The 14,886-nt window shown below is 42.5% G+C and overlaps 1 protein-coding gene across 1 annotated transcript; it reads right to left on the bottom strand.

Moving 5' to 3' along the window:
• Nucleotides 1-629: 629 nt before the first annotated feature.
• LOC129620663 (acyl-coenzyme A thioesterase 1-like) lies at nt 630-13,948 on the bottom strand. The gene is made up of 3 exons (XM_055536437.1): nt 13,486-13,948; nt 3,614-3,816; nt 630-2,141 (listed from the first exon to the last, which is right to left on the bottom strand). The coding sequence occupies exons 1-3, from the start codon at nt 13,940-13,942 to the stop codon at nt 1,536-1,538; spliced, it is 1,266 nt and encodes a 421-aa protein (XP_055392412.1). The 5' UTR covers nt 13,943-13,948; the 3' UTR covers nt 630-1,535.
• Nucleotides 13,949-14,886: the final 938 nt, after the last annotated feature.

Below are 14,886 nucleotides of genomic sequence, written 5' to 3'. Positions count from 1 at the left end.
CTAGTCCCCTTTTGTTAGATTCTCCTACTAACAAGAATTTAAAGAGGAAATCATCTTTGTGTCTTTTGAAACATATGGTTTGCAGTTTCACTTGGTCATTTATTGGCCCCCAAATTTCTGCTGCTGCTGCCTTTTATCCCTCAAGATCAGCCCCAGAATCTCTAGAGAAGCCTGACTCTCCAGCTTGATTGATGGGAGATTCCATCAACTATTTACAAAAAGTGGTGGAAAGAGAAATATGGAAAGAGGAAGGGAGGAGGGCAAATCACATACACATTGTTAATAATCAAGGGAAGGGGGTGTAGGCATTTTAAGTTGCCTGTCAGCTCCGGCAAAACCATACTACTAAGTAAAGGCAAGGATTTAAACATGGTTCCAGAACTATACTTTTAACATTAGTGCCCTGAAACCACCCCTACCCTCACACTACAAGTTCAGGAAATCCACTGAAAACTTAGGTAGAAGAAGAGCCACTTCCTTTCCCTGTGGCTGGGGCTGTTATCCTGCAGAGAGCATGGATGAGCTTAACAAAGAGAGAAGAAACTGGATGTGGGGAGACTGAGCCCCAGCTCTACAGGTACCATGCAAAAATTTTTCTGAGTTTTGGTTTCTTCATCTGTAAAATGGAGATGACACCTGCCTCACAGTGGGACAGAAGAAAACTCTGACTAAGCAAAAGGAGCACTGTTTTTGAGTTTCAAGAGAAAACATCTGTCAGAAGATGCTTTATTGAAAAAGAAAGTTGAGAAACCAAAATACCATGATCATAAATTAAAGTATCTTTTATTTTAAACACATTCAGCTTTAGAAAAGTTTAGTAAGTTTAATGTGTATTTATATCAAGTAATACAAAACCAAATCATTCATTTGTATGCTAATCAATATTAAAGTCACTTATGAAATTCATCTAAATGATGTTATACCAGCTTTCAAAACAACTAAATCATAAAGTCCATATGTGAAAATGAAAAAAGTAATTAAAATACATTTGCACTAGGAGACTTCTTCCTCATTCAAGAAGATTCAAGAACTAAAAACATATTTGCTTTGAAAATTTTTAGTAGTTTTCATCTAAGTAGTTATCTAACTAGTATACTAATTTACAGCTATGATGTTCACTTCCATTCTTAAATTAGAAACTCAAATCTGATAATGTTTTTGATATTTTGTATTCTTTTTTCCACAATAGGTAATCATTTATTCATTAAAAACTAAATTATAATAATAAATAATTCAAATAATTATGGAGCACTAATTGTGTACTAGGTACTATTAACTGGGTATTATACCTTTCCCTTTCAGAGCTAAAGCCTTGTCAATTATGTTTTTTTGGCCATTTGTTTCATTTTCTGTAGAATCACTCTCCACTCAAACAACTGAAAATGTATGTAATTTATAAAAATCTAAAAAGCTTCTTGGTAAGTTCACTTTAACACTGAAGAGGAAGAACTCTAAGTAATTATTGAACAGAAGAAACCTACACTGGTATACACTAACTGTGGCAGCTGTTCCTAGCTGTTCTGTCCTTCCCTTGATCACAGCTTGGCTGGAATTGTCCCCTTTGCCCCACCCAGGTGTTTATGGAAGAAAGTCTGGAGCTGCTGCCAAGCATCTACCTGGGCCCTGGCATGAGCCCTGGGCTCCCCTCCCCAGATGACAGGAGTGCCCACTATGGTGTGCAGGGAAGCCAGGCACAGGGGGAAGTAAGGAGGCTCAATGTAGTGCCCCGTGCCTGGGTAACAGATGACCTGGGGTTTTGCCTTCCCATGGACCTGCAAGCGTTTAGAGGCCTCGTTAGCATAGAATTCACTCTTCCAGTTGTGGTCATCCTGACCCACAAGAAACAGGAAGGGGCACTCAGCCCTTTCCACAGGAATGAAGCTCTTCTGGTCAGGTCCTTCCAAAGGGCTGTTCAGGACTTCCACAATGTCTACAAAGCCATCTTTGGTCATCTTGATTCGATTTTGGTTGAAACCCACAGGCGGCAGAGTCTCACCTTTGTAGTGTAAGGTTCCCCAGACATTGTGCACAGAGCTGTTGATTATGACGGCCGCAGAGATGCCCTTCAGGAAGGAAGCCATGGAGAGGCAGAGCTCGCCTCCTTTTGAAATCCCAAGCAGCCCAACTCCTGGACCCTTCACCTGAGAAAAGGTCAAAGGGAGAAGGAGAATGAGTCCATGAACAGTGCAGTGTGGCCAGTAGTGCCTGGACTTGAGAGTCGGGGAACTGTGCCTGAATCTGGGCTCTCCCAGTTATCAAGGTCTGCAGCCTTGGGATATTGACTTAACCTTTCGTTGTACCTTGCTTCCCACAATTTCTCCATCACCATTCCTAGTGTCTTCAACAGCCAAGTGGAGGACAACGAAATACTTTGGCCTTGAAGTTCCTTGACCACCAAACCTCCAATGGTCTTTTCCTCTCTCCCTGTCCATGGGACTCTCCAGGCAAGAATACTGGAGTGGGTTGCCATGTCCTCCTCCAGGGGATCTTCCCGACCCAGGAACTGAGCCCCCCAGCCGCTCCCCACCCCCCCCGCCCCATCTCATATCTCTTGCATTGGCAGGCAGGTTCTTTACCAAAAGCACCACCTGGGAAGCCCTTAATAACAATCCCTTGACCTCAAATCCACTCTGCCCTAGTCTATACTCCTTTTCACAGCAAAACTTGTGGGAAATTTTGTCTGTAGTTATTCACTTTCTTGTCTTAATTCTCTGCTCAGTCCCCTCCAGTGTAGTTTGAGTTTGCCCTATTCCAGAAAGATTGTTCTCGTCAATTACCGAATTCTTCTGCTGTAAATGGCCTTTTGATTGACCTATCAACAGCTATTTTTTTGGATCATGGTTTCTACAATAGCACTCTTGACTGATTTCAACTATTTATTCCTTATAAAGGTACTAGGAATGGGATATTATAGTGATCCCAATTTTTGAGAGTATGATACAGAAGCCCCAAGGTCAAGGAGCTAGTAACTGGCAAAATCAAACCTCAAATTTAACTTTTCTCTATCAAATACACTATTATAGTGGTTCCACTACACCCCATCACCTTCTTTAGGAGCTCCAAGGCTTTCATCTACCTTGAGCTCTGATTGAATTATAAAATAAACAATCCTATTAATCCTCTAATATCCTGAGCAAGGTATATGTTCTAATCCTCTGATGTACTGAACCCTCAAACATTTCCTACTACCCAGGTCCTTTACCACTAGGTGATTTGTTAAAAGTGAGTACTCTGCTCTCAGATGGTCACATGGAACAGAGGATTGTAAAACACAAACATTTAAATGAGACAGCCTTCTGGAGGGAGTGATTACTTCCCCTTCCCCTCTTACTTCCTGGGTCAAACCGAGGGTTCTCAATGTGTTGAGCTCTTAATGAAATATGATAAAATACTGGAGTTTAAAATTCCATAATTTCAACTAGGACTTTTACCAGCAGGAAATCTAACAATAACATCTAATTGCATGGAAACTGTCTGGGAGAAGTGACTATGAAAAGGTAGTGTGTGTTGGGGGCAGATAGTGGCTGTCATGAATTTGTCAAGTTCTGTGAAAACCAAGAGCATTTCAGAAGGAGAACTGATATGTAGAACATGAAACTAGAGAAGTTCCAACCTGAGGGTGATTAAGCAAGTAGTTCACAGCTTCTTCAAAGTACTCCAGGTGGACATGTCGTAGGGTTTTGGGGAGGTCTTCATAGTTATAATAAGCCAGCGCCAACACAGCAAAACCCTTCCCAGCCAGCAGACTAGCTCGATATTCCAGAAAGCCACCTCCAGCTGCAGAAATGTCCACAATCCCAGGAAAGGGAGCAGGTTCTTGGGAAGAAAAAACATAGAGTTAAACTATACTTGAAACTCTTTGCCGTGGTGTCAAAAGCCATTTTTGCCTCTTTGGTGATGTCACAGTTTTCCGTTGATGATCAGAAATGCTAAACAACTCTGGTCTTCAAAGGTCCAGACTGTGGCATAGTTTAAACCCACATTCCCCTCTACACCCAGGGCCTCAAAGCCCCACAGATTTTTGCAAAGAACATGTACTACTTTTATGAGTACCACTCCACATCAATTATAGGAAGAATTTTCAATTACAAATCACAACAGAAGAATCAACAGGAAAGAATCATCAATCACAGGCCTCAACAACAACAACAAAAAGGATGTACATTGCATCCCTTCCAAGAAATTGACTACCCCAGGAATTCAGCCAATGAGAAACCATCATGGCCCTAAACTGTCACTTACCTCCTATAGACTTCTACTGGAAGCAACCCCTCCCACCTTCCTCCTTTTTCTCTATAAAGTAACATTCCCTTCTTTGATTTGTTGAACTTGCCTATGGTTTTTGCCATGGCTTGCTTGTCCTGAATTGCACTTCTCTGGTGTTCTAGAATTAACCCATTTCTGCTGGTAAAACAACTGTTTTAAGGTCAGCATTACTTGGTGCTCAGAAGTGGGATCCTAAGAGATCTCCTCCAAACTCCCAGGTTGGTGAGGACACAGGTGCTCATCCCCACAGAGTCCATGTGCTCACTGCCTTCTAGCCAAGCCTGGAGTTTGAGGGTAAGTCTGTCCTGATTTCAAGCTCCACTGCCTGCATTTTGAGTTCTCCAATCTTTATTTGCGACTATTTAAAGGCTTTGTCCTTTCTGAGAGTATTCCTTTGGTCTTTGGTCTGATTTCTTTAGGTACTGGGCTGTGCCTGTTGGAACTCTGCTGTCTAGGAATTTTTCTTTTTGCTCTAGAGAAAAATCTTTAAGAAATGGGATCCCTGTCATCAAAATGCTTTGACAATGCCCCCCTCCTTTCTGGGACCCCGGCTGGTTTTACGTTTAAAAACTTTGGTCCCTCCTCATGTGCATTTCTTTTTTTTTTTTTTTTCTCATGTGCATTTCTAATTAAATGGACTGAAAAATATTTGAGAACACCAATCAACATTATGAGGAACATTTGAGCTCCCCAAACTTACTTTTCTTAAAATTGAATTAGACATCTGTTTAACTGGCATTCTGAGGCTTCCGATCATTACTGGCAATCTTGAATTACTTCTCTGCAAATTACACTTTCGAAATTAACTGAGGTAAACGAACAACTGAAGGAGTCAAAATGCTTCTGAGGCCTCTCTTTCCCTCTCCCTTCAGCCACTTACTGTACTCGGGCACCCCCTCCAGTGCCACCGCCTCCTCCCTTGCTGCACTGTCTCCGTCTCCTCTATACCCTCAGTTTCCCCAGTCCAATGCTCTCACTGACTTTCTGTTTCTCTTGGCACTTCTCTCCACTCCCTACTCCTCTGAACTTGTTAGAACCTGCCTTTCTAAAATTATGTCTTCCGAGCACCCAGATAAACCTTTTCTTTCTTATGTTCCCTAGACTAAGGCTGAATTGGGAGTCATAGTTGAAGAGTTTCCCAGAGTAACCGAGAACCCTCACAGGTTTGCTGAAGAGTCTAACACATTTTATTCAAACTTCCCAACCTGGTTGCTTAGAGTTTTATCAGTTAGCCCACCTGCTTATTGGTGAGGGTCAACCCAAATATGTGATTAAGGCTGTCTGATGGGAACAGCCCAAACAGAATTTAGAAAAACCCCTAACTTTTGGCCAAATGCTAGAATATTTTCTGGAAACCTCTACTGAGCAGTTACAGTAGCTTTTCCTAAAACTATTGATTGAAACAAAATTCAGACTTGGACACAAAAATCTGATGAACCTGTTCATGACAATTAGAATTGTTCTCGGAATGTTTGCAAAGCAGACAAATTCTCATTTGTTTGCAAAGGAAGTTCCTGTTTTCCCTCAGGTGGTGAATCCACTCTGGTAACCTTTAACTCTGTTTATGTGCTGAGCCAGGAGGTTCCTCTTTATTTGAAATAAGCAGGGTGGAATGAGAAAACTGTGTCCACTCCAGATTTAATTTGGCACATCAGTTCACTTGCAAGGTAGATGAGTCAACTGATAAGAAAGATCACTAGATTTCTTAATTTTCAATTCTGGCAAATGAAGGTATAGAGCCCCAAACCTTCTAGTTGCTCCTATTATTGGGAAGACACAGGACACTGAAGAATTTTAGCACTCAAGGTGCCTTCAGCCTTCTAGCCAGCCTTTCCAGTGTCCTCTTAATTTCGAATGATGGAGCTTCAAGGAACTACAGGGGCTCTTCCCAATCCTCCGTCTTGATCCACCTGCGGAAACATTTCTCCAGATTAAGGATGAAGCTCTTTCTATCCTTAATGACACCAGAGCTACACTCCTAGTACTCAACCCCACTTCTGTAAAGCAGCCCCTGCTTTGGAGTTCTAAAATAGTTCAATTAGTTGGAATCTCTAATGAATCTCAAGAAGTTCCTGTCTCTGAACCTATTTCCTTTTGTTTCCTTCACAGAATACACCCTTTTCTCCTGAGTTCCTCTGCCCCTATTCATTTATTAGACTGAGACTTAGAAAAATATCATGCTGGAATTTCTCTCTCCCCAAACAGAGAGATAATTCTGGAATCTGACAGTAGCAATCAGAATAGCCAACCAAGTAAATTAAGTAACCCTTTGACATCTTTTATTGACTCCATTTCTGATGGTTTTCCTGGTGGCTCTGACAGTAAAGAATCTGCCTGCAATGTGGGTTTGCCCCTGGGTTGGGAAGATCCCCTAGAGAAGGGAATGGCAACCCACTCCAGTATTCTTGCCTGAAGAATTCCATGGACAGAGGAGCCTGGTGAGCTATAGTCCATGAAGTCACAAAGAGTTGGACATGACTGAGCAATTAATAGTTTCACTTTGACATATTTTATTAGCTCCATTTTTGATGGCACTGTAGCTGAATCTGGAGAACACTGATAATTGTCCCTGTTTGACAGCTACCATCATCCTCTTTACAGGCAAAATCTGCAGCTGATATTAGAGGAATCCACAATGCAACTTCTATCAACATTCAAACAGATGTTGAATGTTGAATTCAAACAACGTTCAAACTTCTCCCTAAGTCAATCAGTATCCTAGAAATAAAGAATTCCTGCAAGGCATCAAACCTATAATAGAGGATTAAAATTCTCAGGGCCTCATTATCACCTGTACTAGTCCCTGGAACACTGCTATTTAGATTGTGTGTGCTCAGTTGCTTCTGACTCTTTGCAGCCTCATGGACTGTAGCCTGCCAGGCTCCTCTGTCCATGGCATTTCCCAGGCAAGAATACTGGAGTGGGTTGCCATCTCCTTCTCCAGGGGATCTTCCTGACCCAGGGATTGAACTCAGGTCTCCTGCATTGGCAGGAAGGTTCCTTACCACTGTGCCACCTGAGAAGCCCATTTACGCTATGAGAAAACCTAATACATCGGGCGAGAAGTTTGTCCAAGAGTTATAAGCAAAAAAACATGGTTATCCTTTGTCGCCTTGTTGTTCCTACGCCCCAAACACGAGTGATATCTAGTCCCAATGAAAGCAACTTTTTCACCATAACTGATTTATACAGTGCGTTCTTTAGTATTTTAATTGATGAGGTGAGTGAATGCATGTTTGCTTTCATGTAGGAAAAAAGGCAATTCACCTGGACAGCAATGTCCCAGGCTTTCACAGACAGTTCTTCTTACTTTTTACAAGTCTTAAAAGCTGATTTGGGTGATATAAACCTTTCTCCAGGCTTTACTTTGTCACAGTACATGAATGATTTGCTTCTCTGCTCTCTGTAAAACTCTTCATGGCAAGAGAGCATCCACCTTTTAAAACTTTCAGTCTTCAAAGGACAGAAAGTCTCTAAAAAAAACTACAGGTTCCTCTAATGCAAGTTGGGTATTTAGGGCATCTGATTATGGAAAACAGATTCCTTTTGGTTCTAGGTAGATCTGGGGCATCCTGTACATCTGGAAATCTATAATTAAGTGCCAATTATGAGGTTTTCTTGAGCTAGCTGCCCACTGTCAAAAATGGATTCCAAATACTTCTCTTATGGCCCAGTCTCTACATACTTAACTTTAAAAAAAGCCAACAATCTGGTCTTACCAGAAATTCAAAAATTGCCACTACTTACCTCTGTGCACACATTAAACCATTAGTCTACTGGCAAAATGATAGCATTCACAAGCAAATATCAGTGGGGAAATATAAGGCCACAAAAAGTGCCTGCACCTCACTTGTCCAACCTGTTCAAGCTAGAATCCAGGAAAACCTGTTTGCACAACTCCTGGCCACTGAATTGTCTGATGGAACATGGGAGTTTTGCAAATGGATTTCATTCAGCTTCCTCTGTCTCACGAAACTAAATATGTTTTAGTCATGGTTTGTATTCTTCTCACTGGAGTGAAACTTTCCCCTGTAGACAGGTCACTGCTTCTTCTATAGCTAAAATTCTGTTCAGTTCAGTCATTCGGTCATGTCCAACTGTTTGCGACCCCATGGACTGCAGCACGCCAGGCTTCCCTACCCATCACCAACTCCCAGAGTTTGCTCAAACTCATGTCCATTGAGTCAGTGATGCCATCCAACCATCTCATCCTCTGTCGTCCCTTCTCCTGCCTTCAATCTTTCCCAGCATCAGGGTCTTTTCTAATGAGTCAGTTCTTCCCATCAGGTGGCCAAAGTATTGGAGTTTCAGCTTTAGCATCAGTCCTTCTAATGAATATTCCAGATTGGTTTCCTTTAGAATTGACTGGTTTGATCTCCTTGCAGTCCAAGGGACTCTCAAGACTCTTCTCCAACACCACGGTTCAAAGGCATCAATTCTTCGGTGCTCAGCTTTCTTTATAGTCCAACTCTCACATCCATACATGACTACTGGAAAAACCATAGCTTTGACTAGATGGACCTTTGTCGGAAAATTCCTAAAATTCTGTTAGTAAAAGATTATCCCTTCCTGAGGAAGCCCTCTTGAACTGCCTAGAGATCAGGGAACCTGTTTAACTGATCAAGTACTTCAATAAGTCTGTGCTGTTTGGCTGGTTTCACAACACTTTCACTGTGCTTATTCTCAATCCTCAGGGTAAGTCAAACAAACTAAGGGCACTTTAAGACTCAATTGGCAAAATTTGTAAAACCCTCCAAATACCTTGGCCAAAAGCATTGCTGTTGGTCCTTCTAAATCTCAGTTCCATCCCCTTTGGAACTCAAAAACTCTCACCCTTTGAGAAAGTCACAAGACATCCAATATACCTGACCCCTGCATCTTTTGATTCACAGCTGATAAAAAAAGTATACATCGTAGTGTAAAGGCCTAGTTGCTTCCATTAAAAATAAACATGCTTTGATAGAGCAGTCTTGTCACAGAACCCTCCCAGGAGATGAAAACCTTAAGCATCATATCTTGTACTTTAGAGATTTCATTTACTGGAAAAGATACCTCCAAAAAGTCTCATTTAATCTCACTGGAAAGGCCACTTTCAGGTTCTGCTAACCAATCCTTGTGCTGCCAAACTCCAGGGAACAGGCTCTTCATTTCACATGACACATCTCAAGAGGGCACCAAACCCTGACTGAACCTTACACCAGAGGATGACCTGAAAGCAAAGACTTCCCAGAACCGAAGCAGATACCATCTAACCAGACATCTTTGCCAAAATGTCAGGGACAAGACTATTAGAAAGTTCAAGATTCACATGTCTTTTTTTTTATCTGGACTGATAACTGACTGGATTCTTATCCGAATTCAGGATAACTGAACTTGCAACCTTACATACCATGCTACTTACTGATAACATATTTGTTTCCAAAGAGTTCTTTTGAGATTACACTACTGTTTTTAAAATATCTTTGAAGTTTTGCTGTCTTCATGAAGAGTTCATTAGCTATTGCTTTGTGTTTATACCTGCAGTATATCTTCCCAAATGCACTGGGTTAATTCTTTTAGATTTTGTGTGCTCTTATTGTATTCACTATTCTATTTTGCTCTCATGGCTGTTTTAAATGGGGACTTCCAGGAGACCTCTATGATTCTAGGTTCACTTCCATAGGGAGAACTTTTTGCCTCGAAATCAGAATAAGTGCCTGGGGCTTCCCTAGCGGCTCAGTGGTAAAGAACCCACTTGCGAATCAATGCAAGAGACCCGGGTGTGATCCCTGGGTTGGGAAGATTCCCCTGGAGAAAGAAATGGCAACTGACTCCAGTATTCTTGCCTGAGAAATCCCATAAACGGAGGAGCCTAGCAGACTATAGTTCATGGGGTTGCAAAAGAGTCAGACATGATTTAGTAACTGAACAAAGACAAGTATTTGTTCAGCTGGCTACCTTCAGCCTACAGTTTGGAATTGTCCTGTTATTTTTGATTCTGTACTTGTTGCCCACTAGACCTTTGTAAAAACAATGTACCCCAAATGGTGTATGTACCCTATTGCTTAGGGTCTTGATAAATATGGACTATAGATGCAAAGTGCTGGAAAGTTCTCCCTTCTACACCTCCTTGTTACTCAAATGTGACCTCAGTAAGTTTCTAATTTGTGCAGTTTCTAACAAGGGACGTGACAGCTAGGAAAGGTTCTTCCAGACGTTGAAGGACAAAAGACCACTGACTCTTGATCGGTGGTGTTTTTGGAGAAAAATCTTAATTAAAAGGGAGAAATGTGAAAATTAATAAAGGGAAACCTCACCAAAATGGAGTCAGGAGGACAGAACTGGAGAACTGCCATGCAGTACCACTCCACATCAATTGTAGGAATAACTGTCCCTTATAGATCACAACAGAAGGATCATCAACAGGAAAGAATCATCAATTACAGGCCCCAACAGAAAAAGATGTATATTGCCTCCCCTCCAAGAAATTGACTACCCCAGCAATTCAGCAATGAAAAATTGTCGACACCCCAAACTCTTCTTTGATGGATTTTTGTTCAAAACAACAGCTCCCAACTTCCTTCTTTTTCTCTGTAAAATACAATTCCTCTCCTTGTTCTGTTGGACTTGCCTACAGTTTTTGCCATAGCATGCTTCTTCCAAATTACAATTCTCTGTTATTCCCAAGTTAACCCAGTTTTTGCTAGTCCAGTAACTAACTTTTATTTTTAAGGGCGACAGTGAGGATGCAAAATGAAACAATCACCCTGGAAAACAACTGACCAAGTTCTTATAAATTTAAACATACACTTAGGTTATGACCCAGTATAACTTCACTTCCAGGTATTTACCCCCAAAAATGAAAGCTTGTGTTCACACAGAAACATGGATTCAAGTGTTTGCAGTGACTTTATTCATAATCTCCAAAGACTCAAAACTCAAACGTCCTCCACCTGGCTAATGAATTAACAAACTGTGGCATATCCATATAATGGAAACGTGTAAGATACAAGAAGGAACTAGCAAACGCATGGAGCAACATAAATGAATCTCAAGTGTGTTATGTTAGACTCAAAAAGCTACCTACTGTGTATGCTTCTAGTTATTTCACATTTTAATTATTTACATAAAAGTTTGTATGTAATGTGCAATTTTTAAGGAATAATTATAAAGCAAGTAGTTTATACCCAGAACTTTAAGAAATAATTCAGTTCTAACCATCAAAGCCCTGTGAGTTCCCGTTTCTCTTCCCTCACTTTCCACTATTCTAAATTTATCAGTCTCTTGATTTTTTTACATTCTTACCACTTGGAAGCACATTTTAAGTGGCAGTTTGTTTGGTTTGCCCTTTAAAAAATGTTATCTGAATGTAATGCTACTGAATGTGTTCTTCGGGAACTTGACGTTTCATTCAGCACTGTTTTTGAGATTCATCCTGTTGGTTCCTGTGACTCTAGTTCAGTCACTTTTGTGCTATAAATATATCTCAATTTATGCATCAGTTTTATTATTGATGGACATTTGGGCTGTTTCTGTTGAATTTGCTCTTAGAAACATAAATCCCTACTGGTGTACCAGGAGTAGAATGACATAGTCAACTTACTAAGTAAAAGCAATTTTTTTCCAGAGTAGATAAGTAACTGTATTTCTCTTACCAGTACATGGAAGTTCCTTTTCCTCCACATACTGGTCAAATATTGGTAATGTTAGACTTCTAAATTATGAGGGTGTGAAATGTAGTGTGCAGTTCTGAGGTAGGAGACAGAGGGTCTCTGGACTGGACACCTGGTGTTTGTCAAGTGGAGTAAAATTCGAGCTTTGTTCTCACCAGACACTCCACAGACAAAGCAAGTGGCAGAAGGTGAGCTCTACTAAAGCGAAGAGACAATTGACCAAAGGGAAACAATGAACAGGAAGGACTGTCTTACATAAGTGATTTACATCAGCTCTATACTATGCTCCTCACTCAGGATGCCCATACCCTTTTTTCTTTGGGTGTACATCTCTACCTAAATTGTAACTTACTGTGCTTCTCCTTACTCAGGACGTCTACATTCCTCTCTTGGTGTGTATCTCTGCTGAGCTTCTGACTTCTGACTCACTGCGTGCTTCCTCTTTAGAGAGGACACCGATACCGATTCTCTCCAGGTGTACATTTCTGCCTAGTTTTTGACTTAGTGTGCACCTCACTCAGGATGCCCACACTCCTCTTCGAGTGTGCATTTCTGCCTTGATTCTGTCTTAAATAAACAATCTGTTTCTCCCTGTGCTCTTCCATACTTTGTGCTGTGTCTCTAATAACCTTTGTACCTGTCTTTACAGTTTTTGTCTCCTTGAAACATTCTTGCTTTCAAACAGTGGCAAGAGCCAGGGAGGGCCACTTTGCCTCTAGCCCCTGGTAGTCTAGTGGTTAGGACTCTTGGCTTTCATCCAAGTTACCCAGGGTCAGTTCCTGGGCAGGGCACTAAGATCTCTCTTCAAGAAAGCTCACTGCCCTCCCACTGAGATCAGTTTTATTATGCATTTGCCTGATTCTTAATGAAGATAACCATCTTTTAACAGTTTCACTGGTTGTTTTTATGTAATGGTCAAATTAAACAATATAAAAAGATCTCCAGTGGATAACAAGAGGCTTTCCTCCTTCATGCTAATTTTCTTAAATCTTTTTTTTTTTTTTTGGACTGTGCTGGGTCCTTGTTGATGGGTGGGTTTTTCTTTAGTTGTGGTGAGTGGGGTCTAATCTCTAGTACGCTGGCCCCTCATTGTGGTGGCTTCTCTTGTGAAACACAGGCTCAATAGATGTAGTACACAGAACCAGCTGCTCTGGAGGCATATGGAATCTTCCCCGATCAGGGATCGAACTTGTGACCCCAGGTGGATTCTTTACCACTGAGCCACCAGGAAAGGCCCCTAATTTTCTTAAATCTTTTAATATATGGTGGGAGTTAAGAAGCAAAGTTGTAAAATTGAGAGATTTGGTTAAAGAAAACTTTAAAAACTGGGAATTACGTATATAAAAAATTTTTTTTTCATCACAACTATCTTTTCTCCCTTTCCTTGTGATCTCTTTCCTGACTCTGTTCTGGAACAGCGGAATCACCTCCACAGCGAACGAACGGTCCAGTCCTGTCTCCTGCAAAGTTTCAGGCCCCACGTACTTTTGGAATGCTGGGAGCTACCTACTTATTGCCTTCCTCTCGCACAGGGACAGATCAACAGTTAGGGATACTGACGGCTTACCTGGCGGCAGGAAGAGCGTGGCGCGCACCCGGCCCGCGCGCAGCGGCTCGCGCCGCACCCCGGGCGCCAGGAAGTCGCGCTCGTGCACCGCCCGGCCCAGGAGCCGCTGGGCCCCGGGCTCGTGGCCGTCGAGCACCTCCAGCTCCATGGCGAAGGGCGTCTGTACGTCCCGCTTCACCAGGCGCAGCAAGGGCTTCTCGGGCTCCAGAGCCCAGAAGAGCCCCATGGGCTCGAGCCCCGCGAAGCTGCCGCCCAGCGCGGGCGCGCGCTCCAGGTCCAGCAGGCCGGCGGCGTCGGCGCAGTAACGCGCGTGGGCCCTGAAGAGCGCGCCCTTCTCGTCGCGCAGGGACGCGCGCAGCGTGACCGGCTGCCCCGGCGCCAGGCCCCTCACGGTGATATGCACTGGCTCGTCCCAGCGGCAGCGGCCGGCCGGCTCCAGCATCACGGTCACTGTCATTCCAGACGCACAGCCTCGGTCCGTACTCTAAATGGGGACGTGCGGACGGCTGCTGGAGTTTTGTCTCAGGGCGACTGGAGCGCGCCCGGAGACACGACGAGATCAGGCGTGGTCTGGAGCCAAGTTAAGTTTCGTGACTGAGCCGCCTTTGGAACGTCCCGGGGCGTCGGGTCTGTGGACCTTGTGCGCCCAAGTCGTCTGAGGTTAAAAGCACCAGATCGTTCACCCGGGCCAGGACAGGACCCACAGGGATGTCTTGCTGTCCAGAACACGAATCTGCCCGCCCACCGACGCCTCTTCTCTGCCTTAAACTGGTTCGTTTGTGAAATCAGAGATTAGTGGATTTAGGCAAAATTCCAACAAAAGGGAAAGGACAGCTTTAAAAAACAATCAATCATTGAATTAAATTGAAGAAAGTAGGGAAAACCACTAGACCATTCAGGTATGACCTAAATCAAATCTTTTACCATTATACAGTGGAAGTGACAAATAGATTCCAGGGATTAGAGCTGACTTTAGTTCGTAGTTCTGCCTAGAACTATGGATGGAGGTTCCTGACATTGTACAGGAGGCAGGGATCAAGACCATCCCCAAGAAAAGAAATGCAAAAAGGCAAAATAGTTGTCTGAGAAGGCCTTACAAATAGCTGAGAAAAGAAGATAAGCTAAAGGCAAAAGAGAAAAGGAAAAATATACCCATTTGAATGCAGAGTTCCAAAGAATAGCAAGGAGAGCTAAGAAAGCCTTCCTCAGTGATCAATGCAAAGAAATAGAGGAAAACAATAGAATGGGAAAGACTAGAGATCTCTTCAAGAAAATTAGAGATACCAAGGGAACATTTCATGCAAAGATGGGCACAATAAAGGACAGAAATGGTATGGACCTAATAGAAGCAGAAGATATCAAGAAGAGGTGGCAAGAATACACAGAAGAACTGTACAAAAA

This window comes from Bubalus kerabau, chromosome 10 (genome assembly GCF_029407905.1).
Source record: "Bubalus kerabau isolate K-KA32 ecotype Philippines breed swamp buffalo chromosome 10, PCC_UOA_SB_1v2, whole genome shotgun sequence".
NCBI lineage: Eukaryota > Metazoa > Chordata > Mammalia > Artiodactyla > Bovidae > Bubalus > Bubalus kerabau.
This window is presented reverse-complemented; position numbering and strand designations above follow the sequence as displayed.

What these genes read in the sequence shown, in the direction of transcription:
- LOC129620663 (XM_055536437.1), bottom strand. Translation starts at nt 13,942, where the DNA reads ATGACAGTGACCGTGATGCTGGAGCCGGCCGGCCGCTGCCGCTGGGAC. An exon ending in CACGCTCTTCCTGCCGCCAG is followed by an intron (nt 3,817 to 13,485) that starts GTAAGCCGTCAG and finishes TTTCTTCCCAAG; the next exon opens with AACCTGCTCCCTTTCCTGGG. An exon ending in ACTTGCTTAATCACCCTCAG is followed by an intron (nt 2,142 to 3,613) that starts GTTGGAACTTCT and finishes ACCTTTTCTCAG; the next exon opens with GTGAAGGGTCCAGGAGTTGG.